The 23,718-nt window shown below is 36.9% G+C and overlaps 1 protein-coding gene across 21 annotated transcripts in view; it reads left to right on the top strand.

The window, feature by feature from the left end:
• Positions 1-23,718, top strand: part of LSM14A (LSM14A mRNA processing body assembly factor) — a 53,311-nt gene that overhangs the window by 12,674 nt on the left and 16,919 nt on the right. For 20 of the 21 annotated variants that reach the window (XR_014061025.1, XR_014061024.1, XR_014061026.1 and 17 more), the window contains exons 2-4: positions 11,080-11,243; positions 13,494-13,623; positions 21,585-21,707. Coding sequence is in view for 18 of the 21 variants with exons in the window: in XM_081517192.1 (XP_081373318.1) it covers positions 11,080-11,243; positions 13,494-13,623; positions 21,585-21,707 (417 nt within the window). In the remaining 3 variants the exon portion in view is untranslated. The remainder of the gene's footprint in view (positions 1-11,079; positions 11,244-13,493; positions 13,624-21,584; positions 21,708-23,718) is intronic. The other variant, XM_081517182.1, reaches the window with a different exon arrangement.

Genomic DNA, 23,718 nt, shown 5'->3' with positions numbered 1-23,718 from the left:
GAGATTCTCCAGGCAAGAATACTGGAGTGGGTTGCCATGCCTTCCTCCAGGGGATCTTCCCAGCCCAGGGATCGAACCCAGGTCTCCCGCATTGCAGGCAGATTCTTTACTCTCTGAGCCATGAAGGAAGCCCACTCGAGGCTGGGCCACAGCACGCAGGTATTTCGTCAGATATTCTGAATGTTTCTGAAGGTTTTTTTTTTAAAACCAGATTAATATTTAAATTGTTGTACTTTAAGTGAAGCATATTTGCTCCCCCATGATGTGGGTTGTGGGTGGGCCTCATCCAGTCAGGCTGAAGGTCCTAATAGAACAAAGACTGACCTCCTCTGAGCCAGAAGGAAAGAATTCTACAGCAAACCACCTTTGGATTCAAACTGCAACTCTTCTCCAGGTCTCCAGCCTACTGGCCTACTCTGAAGATTTTGGATTTTCATATGAACCAGTTTCTTAAATCTCTGTGTCTATATATGTGCATTCTGTTGGTTCTGTTTCTCTGGAGAACTATGATGAATATAGGTAGCATCTAAGCTGAAATTTAGGATAGGTCATGTGGAGGACAAAAAACTTGCTCTGTGTATGGAGAATGATGAGCTTGGTTCAAACTTAACTTTGGATAAGTGATTGGGACCAGGTCTTGCAACTGATACTAGAGAGGAGTTTTAATTTTACAACTACTTCATAAATGTTATTATGGATTTCCATTTGAGCTTAGTTTCCCAACTTACTTTTGGGCATTTCTTGAATAATCAACCTTTTGTTTATTGCGCTCACATTTTAGTATTCAGCAGACTTGTTTTTCTTCTTTATCAATCAGTATTAGAGCCTACTTTATAATTTTTAGCTTGTGTCCAAAAGTTAAGGCTTTTGGAAAACATTAATGTCATTTTGATGGTGCCAACTATATTTAATTATGGATTTATTTATCATATATAAACTTACAAAGCTTTGGTATTTTATAATGGAGATACTGTATTGGGAATTTGGTCACTACAGCTCTTCCCTCTTGTGTACTTTGACTATATATGTGGGTATTAATGGTCTTCCCCTGGTGGCCAAGTGATAAAGAACCGGCCTGCTAATGCAGGAGAAGTGAGTTCTATCCCTGCGTCGGGAAGATCCCCTGGAAAAGGAAAATGGCATCCCATTCCAGTATTCTTGCCTAGGAAGTCCTGTGGACAGAGGAGCCTGGTGGGCTGCAGTCCATGGGGACATGATTCAGTGACTGAGTGTGCACGCACATGGGTGTTAATACACTGTGAACCAGGTTTGACATTAGTGTATGTTTGAGTTTGCCTTGATCTAGAGATGGAGATATTTTAGATAAATGATTTTGCCAGAACTTTGACCCTATTTCTTTTTTATTTAAAAAAAGAAAAAGTATCATGGGATGGGTTTCTATTAATAAATCTTTGCTATTTGTAGCCGGAAGTGGGGAATTGATTATATTCTTTTAAGACTAATGCAGGAAAAAAAAAATACTTTCCCTACGTCCCACTCTTTTGAACGTTAGCCTAAAATGTGGACTTTTCTATTTTGGGAAATAAGAAAAACTAGAATACTTACTAAAGCAATGTAGCAACATGAAGTTAAGAATATAGAGGACAACTTCTCCTAGTTTCAGCATTCTAATCCAACTATTACTGTCATTTTGTGTATTCTCTTACTGCTATATTTGTAGGGGTGTGTGTGTGTGTGTGTTTCGTTTTTTTTTTTTGCCTCACCTCAAGGCATGTGGGACCTTACTTTGTTGCTCGACCTGGGAGACCAGGAATGGAACCTACACCCCCTGCAGTGGAAGTGCAGAGTCTTAACCACTGGACTGCCAGGGAAGTCCTTGTGTGTGTTATTGAAGTAAAATTCATATAACACAAAATTAACCATTAAAAAATGTATGATTTAATCTGGTCACAGTGTTGTGTAACCATCAGTTCAGTTCAGTCACTCAGCTGTGTCTGACTCTTTGAGACCCCATGGACTGCAGCACACCAGGCCTCCGTATCCATTGCCAACTCCCAGAGTTTACTCAAACTCATATCCATTAAGTCGGTGATGCCATCCAACCATCTCGTCCTCTATTGTCCCCTTTTCCTCCTGCCTTCAATCTTTCCCAGCATCAGGGTCTTTTCTAGAAGATAAGTCCACTCTTCTCATCAGGTGGCCAAAGTATTGGAGCTTCAACGTTAGTTCTTCCAATGAATATTCAGGACCAATATCCTTTAGGATTGACTGGTTTGATCTCCTTGCAGTCCAAGGGACTCTCAGGAGTCTTCTCCAACACCACAGTTCAAAAGCATCAATTCTTTGACGCTCGGCTTTCTTTATGGTCTAACTCTCACATCCGTACATTACTACTGGAAAAAACAATAGCTTTGACTAGACGGACCTTTGTCAGCCATGTCTCTGCTTTTTAATATGCTGACTAGGTTGGTCATAGTTTTTCTTTCAAGGAGCAGGCAGGCATCTTTTAATTTCTTGGCTGCACTCACCATCTGCAGTGATTTTGGAGCCCAAGAAAATAAAGTCTGTCACTGTTTCCCCATCTATTTGCCATGAAGTGATGGGTCCGGATGCCATGATCTTCGTTTTGAGTTGAGTTTTAAGCCAGCTTTTTCACTTTCCTCTTTCACTTTCATTAAGAGTCTCTTTAGTTCCTCTTCACTTTCTGCTATAAGGGTGATATAATCTGTATATCTGAGGTTATTGATATTTCTCCCGGCAATCTTGATTCCAGCTTGTGCTTCATCCAGTCCAGCATTTCGCATGATGTAACTCTGCATATAAGTTAAATAAACAAGGTGACAGTATACAGCCTTGACATACTCCTTTCCCAGTTTGGAACCAGTCCATTGTTTCATGTCCAGTTCTAACTGTTGCTTCTTGACTGCATACAGATTTCTCAGGAGGCAGGTCAGGTGGTCTGGTGTTCCATCTCTTTAAGAATTTTCCACAGTTTGTTGTGATCCACACAGTCAAAGGCTTTGGTGTAGTCAATAAAGCAGAAGTAGATATTTTTCTGGAATTCTCTTGGTTTTTCTATGATCCAACGGACGTTGGCAATTTGATCTCTGGTTCCTCTGCCTTTTCTAAATCCAGCTTGAACATCTGGACATTCACAGTTCACGTAATGTTGAAGCCTCACTTGGAGAATTTTGAGCATTACTTTGCTAATGTGTGAGATGAGTGCAATTGTACTGTAGTTTGAGCACTATTTGACATTGCCTTTCTTTAGGATTGGAATGAAAACTGACTTTTTCCAGTCCTGTGGCCACTGCTGAGTTTTCCAAATTTGCTGGCATCTTGAGTGCAGCACTTGCACAGCATCATCTTTTAGGATTTGAAATAGCTCAGCTGGAATTCCATCACTCCCACTAGCTTTTTTTGTAGTGATGCTTCCTAAGGCCCATTTGACTTTGCATTCCAGGATGTCTGGCTCAAGGTAAATGATCACACCATTGTGGTTATCTGGGTCATGAAGATCTTTTTTGTGTAGTTCTTCTGTGTTCTGCCCACAGATTGAAGGACACATACTTTAATTTCTCATTCCCCCTTCCCCAGCCCCTGGTGGCCACTAATCTGCTTTCTATTTCAGTGGATTTTCTGACTCCACATAAATGGGATCATAATATGAGGTTTTTTGTGACTGACTTCTTTCACTCAGTGTGTTTTTAAGATTCATCATATTGTAGTGTATTTTAGAACTTAATTCCTTTTTATGGCTAAATAATACTCCATTATACCAGATACATTGGGGGCTTCCCTGGTGGCTCAAATGGTATAGAATCTGCCTGCAATGCAGGTGAGCTGGTCTCAACCCCTGGGTCAGGCAGGTGCCCTGGAGAAGGAAATGGCAACCCACTCCAGTATTCCTGCCTGGAGAACTCCATGGACAGAGGAGCCTGGTGGTCTATAGTCTGTGGAGTCGCAAAGAGTTGGACGTAACTGAGTTACTAACACACTCTGTGTATTCTTGCCACCTCTTCTTAATATCTTCTGTTTCTGTTAGGTCCATACCATTTCTGTCCTTTATTGTACCCATCTTTGCATTAAATGTTCCCTTGATATCTCTTATTTTCTTGAAGAGATCTCTAGTCTTTCCCATTCTATTGTTTTCCTCTATTTCTTTGCATTGATCACTGAGGAAGACTTTATCTCTCCTTGCTGTTCTTTGGAACTCTGCATTCAGATGGTTATATCTTTCTTTTTCTCCTTTGCCTTTCTCTTCTCTTTCTCAGCTATTTGTAAGGCCTCCTCAGACAACCATTTTGCCTTTTTGCAGTTCTTCTTGGGGATGGTTTTGGTCACTGCCTCCTGTACAGTGTTACAAACCTCCATCCAGAGTTCCGGGGTGATGCTCTGATTTCACCCAGGAAATTCCAAGAGATTTAGGAGCTCTGTGTCAGAAACCAGGGTCAAAGACCAAACATTAGAACATAAGATGCCCTTAGTACCTTTATCTTTTAGGAAATTACAGAAGTTTTGGAGCTCTGATCAGAAGCTAGAGACGAAAACCTATTTATATGGGCTTCTCTGGTGGCTCAGATGGTTAATCTCCCTGCAGTGAGGGGACCCAGCTTCAATCCCTGGGTTGGGAAGGTCCCCTGGAGAAGGGAATGGCTACCCACTCCATTATTCTTGCCTGGAGAATTCCATGGATAGAGGTTTGATCTCCTTGCAGTCCATGGGACTTTCAGGAGTCTACTCCATGATAGCCAGCATCATATTCCATGGTGAAAGACAGAAAACATTCCCCTAGGAACAGAAACAAGACACGGATGTCCACTTCCACCACTGTTATACAGCAATGTACTAGAAGTCCTAGCCAGCACAGTTAGTCAGAGGGACTATACTGTCATGAAGTATAGTCCCTTTGATGTACTGTTTGATTCAGTCTGCCAGTGTTTTGTTGAGGATTTTTGTGTCTGTATTCATAAGAGATTTTCTTCTGTAGTTTTCTTAGGGTAACTTTGTCTGACCTTGGTATCAGAATAATGCTGGCCTCATAGAATGTGTTTGGAGAAGGCAATGGCACCCCACTCCAGTACTCTTGCCTGGAAAATCCCATGAACGGAGGAACCTGGTAGGCTACAAGTCCATGGGGTCGCTAAGAGTCGGACACGACTGAGCGACTTCACTTTCACTTTTCACTTTCATGCAATGGAGAAGGAAATGGCAACCCACTCCAGTGTTCTTGCCTGGAGAATCCCAGGGATGGCGGAGCCTGGTGGGCTGCCGTCTGTGGGGTCGCACAGAGTCGGACACGACTGAAGCGACTTAGCAGCAGCAGCAGCATAGAATGTGTTAGGAAGTATTCCTTTTTCTTCTGTTTTTTGGAGGAGTTTGAATAGGATTGAATACGATTTGAATAGGATTGATGTTTAGTAAAATTCACCAGTGAAACTTGGTATCACCAGTGAAGTCTGGTCCTGGTTCTTTGGAGGGTTTTGACTACTAGCCTGGTCTCTTGTACTTGTTAAAGATCTGTTGAGATTTTTTGTTTCTTCTTGAGTCAGTTTTGGTAATTTGTATGTTTCTGGAAATTTTACTTTTTGTCTAGATTATCTATTTTGTTGGCATACTAGTATCCTCCTATAAGTTTTTTGATCTGTGTAAGGTTGGTAGTAATGTTCTTGCTTTCATTTGACTTTAGTTATTTACATTTTCCCATCTTTTTCCTTAGTCTAGACTAGCTAAAGTTCTGTCTACTTTGTTGATCTTTTCAGAGAACCAGCTTTTGGCTTTACTGATTCTGTGTCTGTTTGCTGTGTTGCTTATCTTGGCTTGAATGCAGTGTTGTTATTTCCTTCCTTCTTTCTGCTGGGTTTGGGCTTAGTTTGCTCTCTTTCTGATTTCTTTCTTCTTTGTTTTCTTTCTTTCTTTGAGTGCACTGGGTTTTAGTTGCAACACTCGGTGTCTTCAATCTTTAGTTGCGGCATGCAAACTTTTAGTTGCCGCATGTGGGTTCTAGTTCCCTGAACAGGGATCAAACCTGGATCCCCTGCATTGAGAGCACAGAGTCTTAGCCACTAGACCACAGGCAAATTCCTCTAGTTTCTTAATAGATAATTTGAGATTTTTAAAATATAGCATTTATAATTATAAATTTCTTTCTTGAGTATGGCATTCTTTATATCCCCTAAGTTTGGCAGGTGGTGTTTTCTTTTTCATTTGTCTTCAGATTTTTTTCTTTCTTTTTTTTTAAAATTTATTTATTTTTTAATGAAGGTAAATTGCTTTACAGAATTTTGTTTTCTGTCAAACCTCAACATGAATCAGCCATTCAAATTTTTTCTTTATTTCCCTAGTGGCATCTTTTTTAACTTATTGGTTCTTTATGAGTCAGTTGTTTAATTTCCAAATACTTGTGATTTTCAAATTTCTCTGCTATTATTAATTTCTATCCTCATTTCCATTTTAGTCAGAGTATACTTCATAAAATTCAATCCTTTTCAATTTACTGAGAGTTGGTTTGGCCTAAAATTTGGTCTGTTGCGAAGAATGTTCTATGTGCAATGTAATGTGCATTCTCCTGTTGTTGAGGGGGAGAAAAGATATTCTAAATCTTTTAAATGCCTTCTCCAGTACTACTGAGGAAGTCAGTTTTGCCCTGCCCTTTAGGGTTAAAACAATGGTCAGCCTCTCTGGCTGGCTTCTCAGTGAATTTTTAGGTAGATCATAGCATTCAACCCTAATTTTTTGGAGGACAAGATCCCTATTGCCCACATGGCACCTGCAAGCTAGCCAGAAATGTGGACTACTGTCCCCATAGCTGCTTTTACAGAGATGGTAGATTATGACTGGTAATAGCCAGCCGCTCTGCAAAATGCGAGAGAATTCACCAAAAGTTACCGACTTCTTTCTTCACTAGGTGCTCACTTAGATTCTACATGCATCTGACTAGACACCATAATTCCAAAATGGTTTGTTCAAATTGTTTGCCAGCCCAGTAGTTGTTTGGGTGGAGGGACCATTCCTGGATCTTCTTATTCCACCATCTTGCATGATTCCCCTCACCTCTATGTATTTATTTTAAATAGTTGTAATCTTTTGAAATTAATAGTTTTTATAGTCTGCCTCATGCACAGCATGTTTAATGTTGTTTACCTAACCTTTTGATGTTACAAATAATACAGCAGTCTATTTTGGGGAAAAAAAAATGTGGACAGAGTTGTAGATTCTAAGTAAGAAATTACATTTGGTAAATCATGTTATAGTTTGACCTCTTTAAGTACCTTTTCACCATCACTTGCCCAATAACTTCCAAACTGACCCTCTGCTTCCTTTTTCATTTTATCTTCCAAGTCATAGAAGAAAAAATACTGGAGAATGGTGGTTGCTAGGGGTAGGGGAAAAAGATGTGTTGTGGTTCAGTGGGCATAAAGTTTCAATTAAGCAAGGTGATAAAGTTGTAGAGCTCTGCTGTAATTTTGTTTATAATTAACAATACTGTGATGTACATTTAAAATTTTGTTTAAGAGGGTAGATCTCATGTGGTGTATTCTTACCACAGTGAATCTGATGGGCTAGAGTCCATGGGGTTGCAAAAGAGTCGGGCGCTAGTTAGCAACTAAACAACAACAGTGCAGTTAAGAAAAATCGGGAATTCTCTGGTAGTCCAATGGTTAGGACTTGGCGCTTTCACTGCTGAGGCCTGGGTTCAGTCACTGGTTAGAGAACTAAGATGCTGCAAGCTGGGTGATATAACCAAAAAGAAAAAAAATTGAATTAATAGATAACATTAACAAAATTGCTGGTGAAGTATACCTAACAATGGAGTTGTCTGCCAGCTTGAAAGGGAAAAAAAAAAAGTAAGGTAGATGGAAGAAATTATAACAAAGACCTGAGTCTGCTACTTGGAGACAAGGAAAGAGTGCATCAGGATCAGGAAGAACCGCGGGGTAAGGACTGATTACTGAGCCAGGAGGAAACTTGGGGTGAGTGGGAGTCATATACTATTCCTACGTGGTTTTCTATGTTTAGCCACTGCTCCCTAAAATACAATAAGTAAAACAAAATAAAATAGCAGGTTAAAATAAATTAGGGATGAAACAATGTGATTTCTGATTGTACTGTAATAATTCCCTTATTAACCAGTTGCACATGAGCTAATTCATGTATTAAAATTATTTGTAGCAGAATAGTACGAGTAATTTCCTACTTTTTCTGTGTTTGTCCTGCTTTCTGCCGTTAGCATCCAGGTTTCAGCCTTCACTACTTCTCGTTTGTTCTGTTATCTTCCAGATGTGTACCCTTCGGATTGCTCTTCTAACTAACTTATTCTTTATGATGCTACAAGAACTGTCTTGAAAACATTAAATCTGATCAAATAGTCTCTATCAAACTCTTAGTATATGCAAATCATTCTTCATGGTCTCTGTTGCCATGATTTTTTACTTTGACTCTTGCTGTATGATAAAGAGATTTTCTTCATACCATATTTTGGGAAGTATGCTTTTAATTTTCAACTCTATTGTGGGTTATCTTTAGGACTGCAAATAACAAATTTTTAAGCCAACGTATGTGAATTTATCAACTTCCCCCAAACTTTTACTAGGTAACTCCTTACTGTAAAAGTTGAGAGTATTCATTTATGAATTTCCTTTCATGTTTCCTTTGCTTCTTATTTTCATCTCCCAATTTTTGTGAGAATAGGGTATGAAATAGATACCATCTTAACATCCCATGGACAGACAAGCCTGGTAGGCTACAGTCCATGGGGTGGCAAAGAGTCAGACACAACTGAGCAACTTCACTTAACTTTTCTAACACTTTGTAACTTTGTAGTCTTTTTCAGAACTATTAAATTTACATTCTATCCTAGCACCTTCAGTGGTAAAGAATCCACCTGCCAATGCAGGAGTCATGGGTTTGATCCCTGGGTGGGGAATGGAGTAGGAAATGGCAACCACTCCAGTATTCTTTCTTGGGAAATTACATGGACAGAGGAGCCTGGCAGGCTACAGTTCATGGGGTTACAAAGTGTCAGACACGACTGAGTGAGTGAACATGCATGCACACTAGCACCTTGGTAAACGGTCACATAGATTTATGTGCTTAAATGATTTTATTGTCCATCTCTTATTTTTTAATGCATTGTCTCTGTGAGTTCTTTATTTTGATGTAGCAAAGGATAAGTCTCTATGGCTTATAGTACACTAAAGTTTTTTGGGTTTTTTTTCTGGAAATACAGTAAAACCTTCTGATCATATTTAGGTCCTTATGTCAGGAAATTTGTTACATCTTTAGTTGTATTTTGTCTTACTTGTTCTGTTGTCTTTCTCAGAGACTGTTCTTGTTGTTATGTTAATTCTGCAGTTGTGTTTGTCTTACCTCTTTTTTCTTTGTTTAACTCTATGTGTTTTCAATATGTGAGTTTTATTTTTCTTGAGAATACAAAGCAGTTCTTTCTGAAATTTTCTTGTTTCATGTTTCTTTTGGATATATGGATATAGCTTTATTGGTTTTGTTATGCCTTGGATAGCCTAATAGAGCTTCTCTTTGGTTTTATAGATGGAAGACCTTTAACCCCACCCCACCTGCCCACAGCTTCAGGATGAGTGATTTGTTACCTTGGAGGTCTGGGACTTTATAAAACTTTGTATGGTGGTAATAGTGCTGGTGCTGAGTTTAGGAGTGAGATTGATCCACTTGTAATGTTCCTAGCTTTCTTTTTGGTTAAAGGATAAAAATGTAAAACCATGTGTATTACTTCTGCCCTGATACAGTATTGTTTGGTCACCAGAGAGAGAGGGGAGCTTCAGCTCTGACATTCTACATCTTTTCCTTTATCACATCTGTGTCCCCATCCACCAAGTTGGAGTATGCCTGGAAAAATTTCTCAGCATGCTGTATATGGATTCTGTAGTTGGCCTTCCAGATTGGACTAACTCAATAAGTATCTGCATGATACTTTTAAATAAAGTTTTATGGTATAGGTTTGAGGTATTTTCTTGGTTTAGGGATATTTTAACTTTTTAATTTTCTTTAGTTTTAGAGAGGAATAGTCATCTGCAAACCTACAACTATGCCATCATCTTTTCCTGAAAGTCTCATAAGTACCACAAAAAATTTTTAGGATTAAAAAGCATTTAAGCTGAAATATTTATCTTCAGTCTAGCTATGGATAAGTTCTGCAGAAAAATATAAAACTTTGCACAATGTTAAGGGATTTGCTTCCTCTAGGATACTCTAAATGAATAATATCTGATATGGCAAACTTTCTTATTTGGAGCTTCTATGGGGATGTCAACATTTTCAGAAGTCTCCTAAGATAGTGAACCTGAAACTTTAGTATTGATAAGAAACTCTTGAGGAATTGATTTAAAATATATATATAGGTTTCTGTATCCTCTTCACAGAAAATCTTGAGTCAGTGGATTCCAGAATCTTTTTTTAGCTAGTTTACCCTGAAAGAGCTGGGCACAGTTCAACTTTGAATAATGCCACCTTGAGTGTTAGAATAGTTAAGATTTAATTATGAAGTAGATATTTTAGGTAACTAGGGCATTTCAGGCTGTCCCATGGAGCCGAGTAGCTGACAGCGGCTTTACTTGGTTTCTAGAGGACATACTACTAACCAAGGAAGATATTCTTTTCACTGTCTTATCTTAAACCTGAAGCTCAATTTCCCAGACTTTGGGGTTTTTGTAGGTTGGGAAAATCTTCACTCAGTGAAGAGTCACTACACACACACACACACACACACACACACGAAATATCATACAAGTTGCCAGTTTTTTATTTTGCTGAATAGGGACATTAAAAATAAATCGACAATGAAAGGGCTTTTTTTAACACCTCTTACCACAACCACCAAAGATGTAAGTAAGTAACAATGCAGAAAGAACACAATACTTTCTAATATAATATTCATAATACTGATAGTCTTTTAAATTGAACACATGTAACTGCAAACCCACTTTCTTTTCCACTTTTAAAAAAAATTTAGCTAAAAATTAATACTTTCTCATGGAGGGCATTTAAGAACTGCTCCTTAGTACTGGAAACAGTGCACTGTAAGAGGCGCTACCTGAATACAATGAGTAGACACCTATCTCATATCCTCTGTTTTCTTACCAGTTCGGTCCTTTGGTACAGAAGACAGACCAACAGATCGTCCAATACCACCTCGAGATGAAGTCTTTGAATACATAATATTCCGTGGGAGTGATATTAAAGACCTTACTGTTTGTGAGCCACCAAAACCACAATGTTCTTTGCCTCAGGACCCAGCTATTGTTCAGGTAACATTGTAAATCTGTCTTGGAGTACAAGTAAATTTCATACATATAACTAGCCTTGGATTTTGCCTCCTTATTTTAGTCTTTTAAATTTCCTCTATTTAAACATTCATGTAGCTTATTACCATTTTCTAGTTACCTAGATACCCAAAATAACTGGGCAATGTTCTCATCCAGGTTTCTCTCTTTAGATGATAAGTTGGAACTAAATAGAGTAAGAAATAGCTGAGGAATTAATTTTTTTTTTCTTTTTCTTAGGCTGTGCCACACAGCACGTGGGATCTTAGTTCCCATGTGGAAGCCTGGAATCTTAACTACTAGATCACCAGAGAAACCCAGGAATTAATCTTTATCATAAGAATTTTCTGATTGCAGCAACAAAGTAGCTAATGTTTATTGAGTTCTGAGTTTATGAGAAGCACTATTAAAAGCACTGCACATATAATAAGGCAAATCTCACAACACTCTGAGCTTAGTACTATAGTTATTCTTTTCTTTTTTTATAGGTGAGGAAATTGAATTAGAGCTATAATTTGAACAGACCCAGGCATTCTGGCTCCAGAATCCAGGATCCATGCCACTATATTATTCACATATATTCTATTATTATATATTATTCACATGAGGTTCATTTTACAAACCAAGATGATGGTGGCTACTCTTAGGTATGATTACTAGGTTTAATGAGAAAAATGCTGAATCACATTATATGTGTTTGTATAGTATACATGGAGTGTTATATAGTCAGATAGCACAAACATAAAAGGATTTTAACATGTACAGATACATTATTCGATTCTGTAATAAAGTATTAAAAAGAAGACCCTAAGGCTTCTCATTAAGAGAAATTTCAAATTTTGTGTATTTTATTGAAAACAGAAACGTGCTCTCTAATAGAGTTATTATGAGTTATTATGAGTTAAAGAGGATGTTCATTATAGTACCCGTTTATATGTTAATTGGAAATACATAGAAACTCTGAATTTCTACTATAGCAGCAGCACAGGAGATAGGTTAATATAAGAGCATTTTTAGTTGTGGGCCTAACTGATTAAAAGCTTTGTGGCTCCCATGTGACTTTCCTCCTAAATCCATTTTCTTACCAACTTTTTTTTCTTATCAGAAGTCTTTGGTAATTTGCACTAAATTATGTTTGTTGGCTTTTTAAATTTACTCTTTTATGCTGCAAGTGATAAAAATCTTAGTTTTTCACAAAACTGATTGTTAAAAATACACAGAATGTATATCCATTATCTTGCATAGAATGTACCTTCCAGCTTTTAAAAGGAAATATCTAATGAACTCTCCTAAAGAAAATATTAAGTGCTGTGTAAAATTAAAAAGGGGGGGTGGGAGAGAAAAAGTACCCTTTAACATTTATTTGTGGTTTTTTCTGAATACAAAATAAGCTTTTTATTAAGAAATGGCTGGAACTTCCATGGTGGTCCAGTGGCTGAGACTTCACACTCCCAGTGCAGAAGGCTTGAGTTCGATCCCTGGTCAGGGAACTAGATCCTGCATACTGCAATTAAAGATCCCACATGCCATAACTGAAGAAGCCTGAGAAAATGTAAACTTCTTAAGTGAAGGGAAAAAAGACAGGTTCTCATAAAAATAGTTGCCTGCACCCTCCAGGTGCTCTTCCCGACTCAGGGATCAAGTCTGGGTCTCCTGCATTGCAGGCAGGTTCTTTACTGTCTGAGCCACCAGGGTAGCCCCAGCATAATAATAACTATATTTAAAGTACAAATAGTAAATGATTTTGTATGGGATAGTTTGTTTCTGCATCTCTTTCCTGTAAATGTAATAGTATACCTCTAACGATTGAAAAGAAGAATAAAATCAAAAGTGAGATGTCTTATGTATGTCAGCACGAGACTGAAACTTAGTACTGTTGATATAACCAAATTTGATTTTTCTCATATTTTTTCTTTAAACAAAGTTCATTTACTTAGGTAACTTTTCTTCGGTTCTTTCCTAAATCTGCTCTAAAATGAAACCTAAAAGAGGAGTTCATTGTAGAAAAAAGTATTTATAAATCACGTTAAGTATAATTGACAAATATAATCAAATATTGCAGTCAGATTATTCAACTGTTGTAACATTAAATGCATGTTGCAAGTTGTTACAATTGCTTCTGTGTCTAGTAATTGTAATTTAATAGTTTTCTTTAAAATGTAAATATGCAAATTTATTTCCATTATGTGCATATTGTTTACAGCCTGATAAATTAACCCATAATCTTTTCTTCAGTCTTCACTAGGTTCATCTACTTCTTCATTCCAGTCAGTGGGCTCCTATGGACCTTTTGGCAGGATGCCAACGTACAGTCAGTTCAGTCCAAGTTCATTAGTTGGGCAGCAGTTTGGGGCTGTTGGTGTTGGTATGTTGCACTTTTTTCCTTTCTTTCTTTTTCGTAATTTTCCTGTCTTTATCATAAAGATATATAAAACCTTCCACAAATTTTCAGACGTTGTTTGATGTTCCTTTTGTAACCTGATATTTTGAAGACTTAGGTCCTTAATGATTAGTGATTCTATAAAGGCCATTTCTTAGAATAGTAACTTTTTAAAATCTAGGTATATCCAATTGCCAGATTTTATTGAATATTATTTTAAATTTATACAAGTTATAGCCATTTAAAATAAACCTTTTTTTCCAGTAGGATGGATTTTCAAAAAGGGAAATGGAGATAATGCTGCTGTTAAGGAATAGTAAACAACACTGTGGGCTTCCCTGGTGGCTTGGACGTAAAAGAGTCCGCCTGCAATGCAGGAGACCCGGGTTCAATCCCTGTATTGGGAAGATCCCCTGGAGAAGGAAATGGCTACCCACTCCAGTATTCTTGCCTAGAGGATTTCATGGACAGAAGAGCCTGGCACGCTACAATCCTTGGGGTCGCATCGAGTCGAACACAACTGAGCAACTAACATACACAACACTATAAGAAAATACAGGCTAGGCTAATAACAATCCTACTTGTGACTAGAAGACAAAGGCTCTCATGTACAACTGGATATAATTAGATTAACTTTTTTCAGTTTATTTCCCTGAATCACAAATCCAATTTTCAAGTTTATCTTGAAACTCATGAGTATGTTAACAGGTTTTGTTAAAATTACTTAAGTAAACTTTTACACTCATATTTTACACTCTTACAAGAACAAATACAACCCTTAGAAAACGTGACTAAGGGTTTGTAATTGGTAGTGGTATTGGTGTTGTTCATTTTGAAACTATTTTTTGTATGTATAGTAGGATAAGGCATATGAATAATATATTGATGTTGATAAATGGTATTTTTACCTTGGAGAAGGGAGATACACATATTGAATGGGGAAAGGTAAAGAACAGTGTTGTGGTAGTGAATGTGAATTGGAGGTATAGGTGTGAACTCATTTTTTAAAAACTGATTATTTCCTGATTATGTTCATAGAAAAGGCATAGAAGCAATGATACCCAGTAGCAAAGGACATGTGTAGACCCAGTTCTTGCTTTCTAAATACCTTTCCCCACTAAACGGAATCTAGGCCCCTTTTAAAAAGAAGAAAAAGGAAACTTTTTTTTTTTAAGTAAAATAATGCTAGCTAATAAATATAAGGAATGGTCGACATTGAAAATCACCATTGTGTAATCTCTAGTGAAATAATCAGCAGGGATTATCAGTGGATGCTAAAATCATTGGGTGAATGAGGTTGAAACAAGATATTAAAATAATCTTAAAGTATCATCGCACAGTTTACTTGTTAATTACAAAGAGAGAAGATGTACCTTTATAATGGAGAGATCTGATGGTCAGTCACCATCTTAATTGGTCAAGTTTGGTATTGCCATAATTATTGATTATATGTCTTCTGGTGTGATGATACAGGGGAGAGGTGTAAACAACTTTGCTAATGGGCATTCTTGCTAAAAATGCAGGCTCTAATCTTGACGAAACTGACATACATTTTCAGAAGGTCAAGTTTTTCAAAGGATTCAGTGTTGTGAAGAAGAGAGGGAGCAGGACTGTTTTAGACTTGCTGAGACTGAAGAAACATAGCATCCAAATATAATGTGTGGTCAGATCCTAAGTTTTAGGAAAAACTGATTATAAAGAATGTTTTAGGGACTATTGAGGAACTTCGAGTAAGGACTAAATGTAGGATGATGTTCATTTTCTTAGATGTGGTAATGGTATTGTGGTTAACCATATAGGAGAATATGTTTTAGGGAGATGACTTTAGTACTGAAGGGTGAAGAGTCAGATTGATTATGGCATATGTAGGCAAAAAGAGAAGTCTGTATATCACAATATGAAGAAATGAAAAAACGGGATAGGCGTGGTGAGAAGTTAGTAGTTGGTGAGCTAGGTGAGGAATATATTGATATTCAGTGTACTCCCTTTTTTTTGGCACAAGTTTGACATTTTTCAAGTTTATTTTTGTTGAGGGGGTAGTTCTTTCATCTCTAATCAAAATTTAAATATTTAATTACTTCTTGTATAGGTGAAATAACTTTGGTCCATGTACCTCCTAATCCTACTCAAGTGAAGATCAATGTTAACTTATCCATGTTAAATCAAGGTATACCCTATGTTAGTTATAACTGTTAGAATCCTATGCTGAGGATTCAAATAAAGGACAGTTGCAAATTATTTTATGTTTTTGAGATTCCTTTCACTAAGTTGAATAGTTAGCTAACATCTGAATTGTTGTACTTACCTTCTACATTACCGTGAAGTTGCATGACAGTATTTATAAAGCATTTAAAACAGGGTCTCCGCAAAATGTCTGCATAGTAAATGCTGCTTTTGCTATTCCTCACATCCTGCTCCTCTGATCAGAGTATTTTGTGGTGGCAAAATACATTAATATATTCCTTATAAATACTTTTATCTAATTTTTATATTGGGGTATGCTGGTTTAGTGTTCTTTGAATGTCGAAAGGTAGGTTTTACTTGGGTTTTCCATATGAGTAAACTAGTTTTTGCAGTAGTAGATTATTTTTGATTGTTTGATTTCCATACTGGTCGGATAATTTGTGGAGTGGCTAATTAAAGAACTATATATAGTATTTAGAAGTAGTTAAATGAGGAGGAGGGAAACTGTAGCATTGATTAAGGTGGCAGATGTTCTTTAGAAACAGAATTAACTCAGATACAGTTTGTGTTGATACAAATTAAGCCAGATTTTAATCTAAGCCTCTTGTTTTCATTTACTGTGCCTAGTATTCTGATGTAAAGAGGAGGTTTAAATAAATTGGGGTTACTCTGCTTTTGGGGGGAATTTTTTCCATTTTAATTATCATATATTGTCATCTTTTTATAGTTTCATTCGCCGTTTATATCATGAAGGATTAGTATCTTTAATATCTAAAGAGCTTCTGAAAATAAAGCTCTACAACCCAGCAGAAAAATAGGTAAAGATTAGGAACTAACTTTGCCTTTTTCAGAAAAAAATACAAGTAGCCGTTAAACATGGAAAGATGCTTAAATCTTGCTTATGATGAGATAATTAAATCAGTACCACAATTCCATTTCTCATTATCAGTTTGACAAAAACCCAGAAGTTTGAATATATTCTGTTTTGTCACGATTGTGAGGAAACAGATACTCTCATACTTTGAAAGGAATGATGCAGTGCATAGAATTAAAACAAGGTTGTTTTTTTAAGCTGACACTCAGATAGTTCTTATGTGCAAAGATTAGGTCACTATGGAGAAGGCAATGGCACCCCACTCCAGTACTCTTGCCTGGAAAATCCCATGGACGGAGGAGCCTGGTAGGCTACAGTCCATGGGGTCGCTGAGAGTCGGACACGACTGAGCGACTTCACTTTCACTTTTCACTTTCATGCATTGGAGGAGGAAATGGCAACCCACTCCAGTGCTTGCCTGGAGAATCCCAGGGACGGCGGGGCTTGGTGGGCTGCCGTCTGTGGGGACACGACTGAAGCGACTTAGCAGCAGCCTTTAATTCATAGGCCTTTAGGAGAAATTAATTATCTCAATAAACCGAAGCAGCAAACAGCTATGGCATGCTGTCTCTCATACTACTCTTGTGGGCAAGAGGAGGTATATTGTCTGAATGGTCAGGCAAATAAATACATTTTAGCTGCTTACATAATCAAATCATATTGGACAGTGATTCTGTTAGGTCTCTAGTGTTTTGTACAGATTAATTTTTAATCATGGAGTTTAATGAACACTTAACTTGCTGATGAACTTTATAAAGTTAGTATAAACCAGGAGAGTGTTTCATGCATTAAGAATGACAGACTAAGGATTATTAAAGATCTGTGTTGGAATTCCCTGGCAGTCCAGTAGTTAGGACTTTGTGTTTCTGCTGCAGGGGACCCATGATTGGGGGAAACTAAGATCCCACATGACATGTGATATGGCCAGAAATAAAGACCTACTTCAGTAATGTGTAAAGGAATTGAACATTCTGGTTAAAAGGCAGAGATCATCAAACTGAATTTTTAAAACAAGACCCTGTTATGTTCTCATGAGGTGGATAAAACTGGAGCCTATTATACAGAGCGAAGTAAATCAGAAAAACACCAATACAGTATATTAACGCATATATATGGAATTTAGAAAGATAGTAATGATGATCCTATATGCGAGACAGCAAAAGAGACACAGATGTAAAGAACAGACTTTTGGACTCTGTGGGAGAAGGCGAGGGTGGGGTGATTTGAGAGAATAGCATTGAAACATGTATATTACCATATGTGAAACAGATCGCCAGTCCAGGTTTGATGCATGAGACAGAGTGCTCAGGGCTGGTGCTCTGGGATGACCCTGAGGGATGGGATGGGGAGGGAGGTAGGAGGGAGTTTCAAGATGGGGAACACATGTACACCCATGGCTGATTCATATGAGTGTATGGCAAAAACCACCACAATATTGTAAAGTAATTAGCCTCCAATTAAAATAAATTAAAAAAAAACCTTTTATATGATATTTATAAAAGATGAATTTAAAGAAAGTAAAAGAATAGAAAAGGGCGTGGCATACCATATAAACACTAATAACAAGAAAACTATGTTAGAAAAAATTAACATCAGACAAAGTTGCTTAAAGGTCAGAAGTACTGCCAAAGATACAGAAGGATTCTTTATAACAGTACAGCGAGCGGTTCATCAGAAAGCTGTAACAATCCTAAATGTGTGTGTGACTTTTATAAAATAGTACACCAACACCAACAGTTTCTATGAACATACATATAAAAATCCTCAACGTAGTCTTACCAGTCGAAGTCAACAATTCATAAGAAGGTTAGTACGTAATGACAAAGTTTATCTCAGGAATGCACAGATGTTATAACATTTGAAAATCATTAGTAATTTACCACATTAATGGAATGATGCAGAAAAGCTGCACTCCCAAGAGATATAGAGGAAGCGTTCAATAAAATTCAATACTCATTTATCAACAACTAAGGAATAGGAGGAAATTTCCTAATTTTATCAGTGAAATGAAAAGCTTGCATACATAATGGTGGGATAATGAAGGCTTTTCCCTTAAGGTAAGGAATAAAGTGAAAGCAGATTGTATCTTATTTCATGTAGTGTTCTTCTAGAGGTCCTAGTCAGTCCAACAAGGCAAGAAAAAATAAAAGATTCAGAGATTGGAAAGGCAGAACTAAAAATGTTGTTATCTGAAGATGACATGATTGTGTGTAGAAAATGCAAAGGAATATTAAAACCACTAGAATGAATAAATGAATTTAACATTGTAAGGGACTACATCGTAAACACACAAAAATCAACCAGATTTTTGTATTCAGAAGAGGCAGCTTGACAAACTATGGCCTGTGGACCAAATCTTACCAGCCTCCTGTTTTATTAGAATACAGCCATACCCATTTATTTGCATGTTGTGGCTACTTTTACACTATAGATGCAGCGTTGTATAGCTGTAACAGATCATGTGGCCTGAAAAGCCTAGAATATTTTATTTACCATCTGACAAATTATAAAATTTGCTGATCTGGAACAGATTATTGGTAAATGAAATATAAAATGCAAAGCAGCTTATAATGGCATCAGTAACATCAGATACCCAGGAATGAATATAGCAAAAGATATTTAAAGGCCTCTGTAATAGTGGTTCTCAGTAGAAGGAAGTTCATTTCATCCCCCTCCCTCAGGGGACATTTGATAATGTTTGATGACATTTTTGGCTGTCACAACTTGGGTACTACTACTATTAGTGGATAGAGGCCAGGGTTGCTACTTAACATCTTACAATGCATGGGACAGTCCCTCAAAACAAAGAATTGTCTAGCCCACCATGTCAGTAGTGCTGACGCTGGGAAAAGTGCTCTCCAATAAAAAGGACAAAACATTGCTGAGAGAGATTAGAGATCTACATAAATCCATGCTTACGGATTAGAAGATTCAACATTTTTATGATGACACTTTCCCCCAAATTACAAATTTACAAGTTGAACATAATCTTAATAAAAATCCCATCACACTTTAAAAAATCTAAATTAACACATTGATCCTAATATTTCATCTATAATAACCAATACACTCTTGAAGAAAGAGGAAGTTTGAGGTATATGCCATTTCAAGATTCAGGACAGGGAATGATCGATACAACAATAGACAAACACAGGTAGAGAACAGAGGGCTTAGAAATAGACCTATTTAAGTGCTGACTTAAGACAAAGATGCCAGTGCAGTTTAGTGGAGAGTGGGAAATCTTTCCAACAAATAATGTTGCAGCAGTTGGGTATCTATTTGGAAAAAAATAACATTGATCGGGAGAGAGGAGCCTGGTGGGCTGCCGTCTATGGAGTCTCACAGAGTCGGACATGACTGACATGACTAAGCAGCAGCAGCAGCAGCAACATTGATCCCTCCCTCACCCTATACATAAAAGATAATTTGAGATAAATCAGCAGCAGAATTGGCATGAAGGAGGTGGGTGTTGTACTACCAAGAACTCAGAAAAGAGATGGAGGATATAGAAGAGTTTTCTCACCAGGGGGCAAGCAGTGGGAGGTTGAGTCAGGTGAGAAAACACGGAGCAGGATGGAGGTTGAATACGCATCATCAGAGTAGAGTCTATATCTTGGTCATTACCCAGAAATACTAGGGATAATAAAGTAGATTCAGCATTCTACAGAATTATTGAGAGCACTAGTCTCAACATTTCTGGGCATGTTATGGGAGATTACGTTAGGCCTCTCCTTACCTGACTGGGGCTACAGCCTGAATGGATTACAACTCTTAAGGAGTCTCATTCATTCTTACCATCTGAGGTGCTGTGATAAGTTCTGCTGCCCCATTTTAAGAGGGATAGGAACAACTATAATTTATTAAATTAGAGAGAAGTCAAAGAGGCAAGGCTTAAAGAACATGTGAAGGTAAGTAATGGTTGACGGAACTAGAGTTGCTTAACTTGAAAATAAGATGTGAGGGACATGTTCATGATGTTCAAGTAATTTAAAAGCAGATAGTTAAACTTCTGTTGCGGAGTAGACATGAAAATAATGAGGGAAGAAATAGGCAGATTGACGGGGGGTGGGAGCGGTTGCTTATAAACTAAGGCAAATAATTTGAACTTTTTATCTTGAGGACAGTGGAAAGCCACCAGAGGGTCCTAAGCACTGTAGTGATGTGATTATGTTTCTGTTTCATAAAAGATTATTCTGAGTACCACTTTTAGATTTAATTTAGAGGAGGACTGTTGGAAAACCTATGTAGATTAAATATTAAGAGATCACAGCATGTGGAAAGTGATTGATTCATAAATTCTGAAGAAATGTAGAGAAGATTGACATAATCTAATATAGCAAAGAATTGAGTCCTTTTGAGGGATTTTTTTCTTCCTCATATTATCAGAACTTTTTACTTTAGGCAGAACATAGCCCCACAATACTGTCCTGAGGAGAAGAATTAAAATGGACTGGAGTCCATTGTCCATTGGAAATGCTGGAAGAGCTCTTTGTAGACCTGTCTGCTGATTTGGCTATTTGTACAGATACTTGGTTTTAAAATAATTGAACCTTCATGTTAGTGTTGCATATACCATTTCTGCTACTTCTCTATCTGATGTGCATTCTGCTGTCCTACCTGCATAACTGCTCAGGACAGTATTGCATATGTTACAAAAATCGTTTGCATCCAAAGAAGCTGGAGTACATATGGGCTTGCTTTTATATATATGTATATATTGCCAAAAATTTCTCAAATTATTTTTTGATTCAGTTTCATTAATTTCTAGTATTATTAATTTGCTCAAGTGTTATGGGGAGGGACACTTATCATCACTAAGATGGTATATTATAATAGAAAGGTTTAAAAAAATTTTTTTTAATTGTCGTTAAAATTTTTTTTCCCAAAGCCGGAAGCTCCTTGACATCCTTTGGAACAGAAGCATCAAGCAGCAGTGCCCTCTCCCAAAGTAGTGCGGTTGGTTCTGCCTTTACACAGGATACAAGAGCTCTAAAAACACAGCTATCTCAAGGTAAGCTGTTTTTTCCTTCAAAAATTTCCATTCTAAATTTCTATGGTGATTTTTGTCTTTCTCTGAATGGAAGAGCTTTCGCAGCTTGTAAATCATGCATGTAATTTCTCTTTAGCTCTTTTTCAATTATCATAATTCTTAGATCATAAAACGAAAACTGTGAACACTGTCTGAATTTTTTTTTTTTAACAAAGCAATTATATTACTTGTATATGGTGGTTGAGTCACTAAGTCATGTCCGACTCTTGTGATCCCATGTACTGTAACCCACCAGGCTCCTCCATCCATGGGATTTTCCAGGCAAGAATACTGGAGTGGGTTGCCATGTCCTTCTCTAGGGGATCTTCCTGACCCAGGGATCTAACCCGGGTCTCCTGCATTGCAGGCAGATTCTTTACTGGCTGAGGCACCAGGGAAGCTATATATAATATGTACTTGTATACTTAGATATTATATTAATACTTAAATACTATAGGTTAGTCTCAGACTCACCACTGAGGATGAATTCTCTATGAATTTGAAATAGTAGCTGAGGAAACAAGCTATTCCTTATGCTGTTGCATCTTTCCTAACATCCTCATTTTGTAGAGCAGTGGCTCTCAGTGTGGCCACCTACAACCAAATCATCTAATCTGGAATGCCTCTTTAAAATGTAGATCCTGAGAACTACTACATAAGAATCCTGGGAGCTTGGAGATCTGCATTTTAATAAACTTCTTAAAGGATCCTGTTTCATTTGTTTTTAATTTTGTTTTTCTACCTGCCAGTGTCATAACCTTCAGTGATCCTAAGATTCCTTATCTTTATCTGCTGCTAAAGTAGATGATACTGGCCCATAGCTTTATATGGATATTTACTTTCAAATAAAACAATGTAAAGTCATCTCAGAAATATACTGCAATGAGGACCATATTTTTAAAAACTCTTGAGGGTAAAATCAACCCAGTGCTAAACATAATCCTATGTATCTCACTTTAGATATTTTGAAATAGTTGTAGTTACTTTTATTCATATTAACTTAAAATAACTTAATTTTTAATTTTTTAACATTCTGAAGATTTCTTGTAAATATTAGTAAGTTAGAAATAGACTAAGTGTACTATATAGCACAGGGAACTAACTATATTTAATATCCTGTGATAAACCATAATAGAAAAAAAAATGAAAAAAGAATGTGTGTGTGTGTGTATGTATATAACTGAATCACTTTGCTTTACAGTAGAAATTACACAACTTTGCGAGTACTTCAATAAAATAAATTTTTAAAGACAGAAATACACTCCGCATAGGAAGGAAATAAAAATACTCGTAATATCACTACCCAGAAATAACATATTTTTGCAGATTTTAACATAAGATTTCCTTCTGAGAGAAAATACTTAATCTTTTTAAGCATTAATTTTCTGTACTATAAAATAGGACCTTACTGATAAACTAACAGACTTATTGTAAGGGTTAATTTTTTTAAAATATGTGTAGCGCCTTCGCATAGTACCTGACATGGAACATGCTCAGTAGATGTTAGCTGTCTTAATTAATAACTAGCATTAACCTTAATATTGAAGCACCAGAAAGATTCTTATTAAAATCATAATAAAGAACTCTGGATTTCATTGCTACTTAGCATTGTTCTGGAATTTTTAGCTGTGTCAGGAAAAAGAAAGAAGTATGGATACTAGAATTAGCATTATTTGTCGATGCTAACTTTCTTCTTGGAATTGAGAATTCAATGAAAAACCTAGAACTAATAAGGGACTTAAATTAGAGGTAAAATGTAGAGAATAAGTACAAAAATCAATAGATGTCCTAAAATCTAACCCTCTGGTTATTAATGGGGATAAAAGAAGATGTTCACAATGATAAGAAATAGAAATTATATAGAAAATATATAATAAATATGACCAGCCTCTGATGAAAGATACAAAGTGTAATAGAGGGACATAAAAGAAGTTACCTATAATCAGAGAAGCATATCTTATCTCTAAATACAAAGATTTAGTTTTAGGAAGAC

The sequence above is a fragment of the Giraffa tippelskirchi genome, chromosome 7 (genome assembly GCF_054371585.1).
Source record: "Giraffa tippelskirchi isolate mGirTip1 chromosome 7, T2T-mGirTip1v1.2.pri, whole genome shotgun sequence".
NCBI classification, from domain to species: Eukaryota; Metazoa; Chordata; class Mammalia; order Artiodactyla; family Giraffidae; genus Giraffa; species Giraffa tippelskirchi.
Note: the sequence above shows the minus strand (reverse complement) of the source record. Positions and strands in the feature narration are given on the sequence as shown.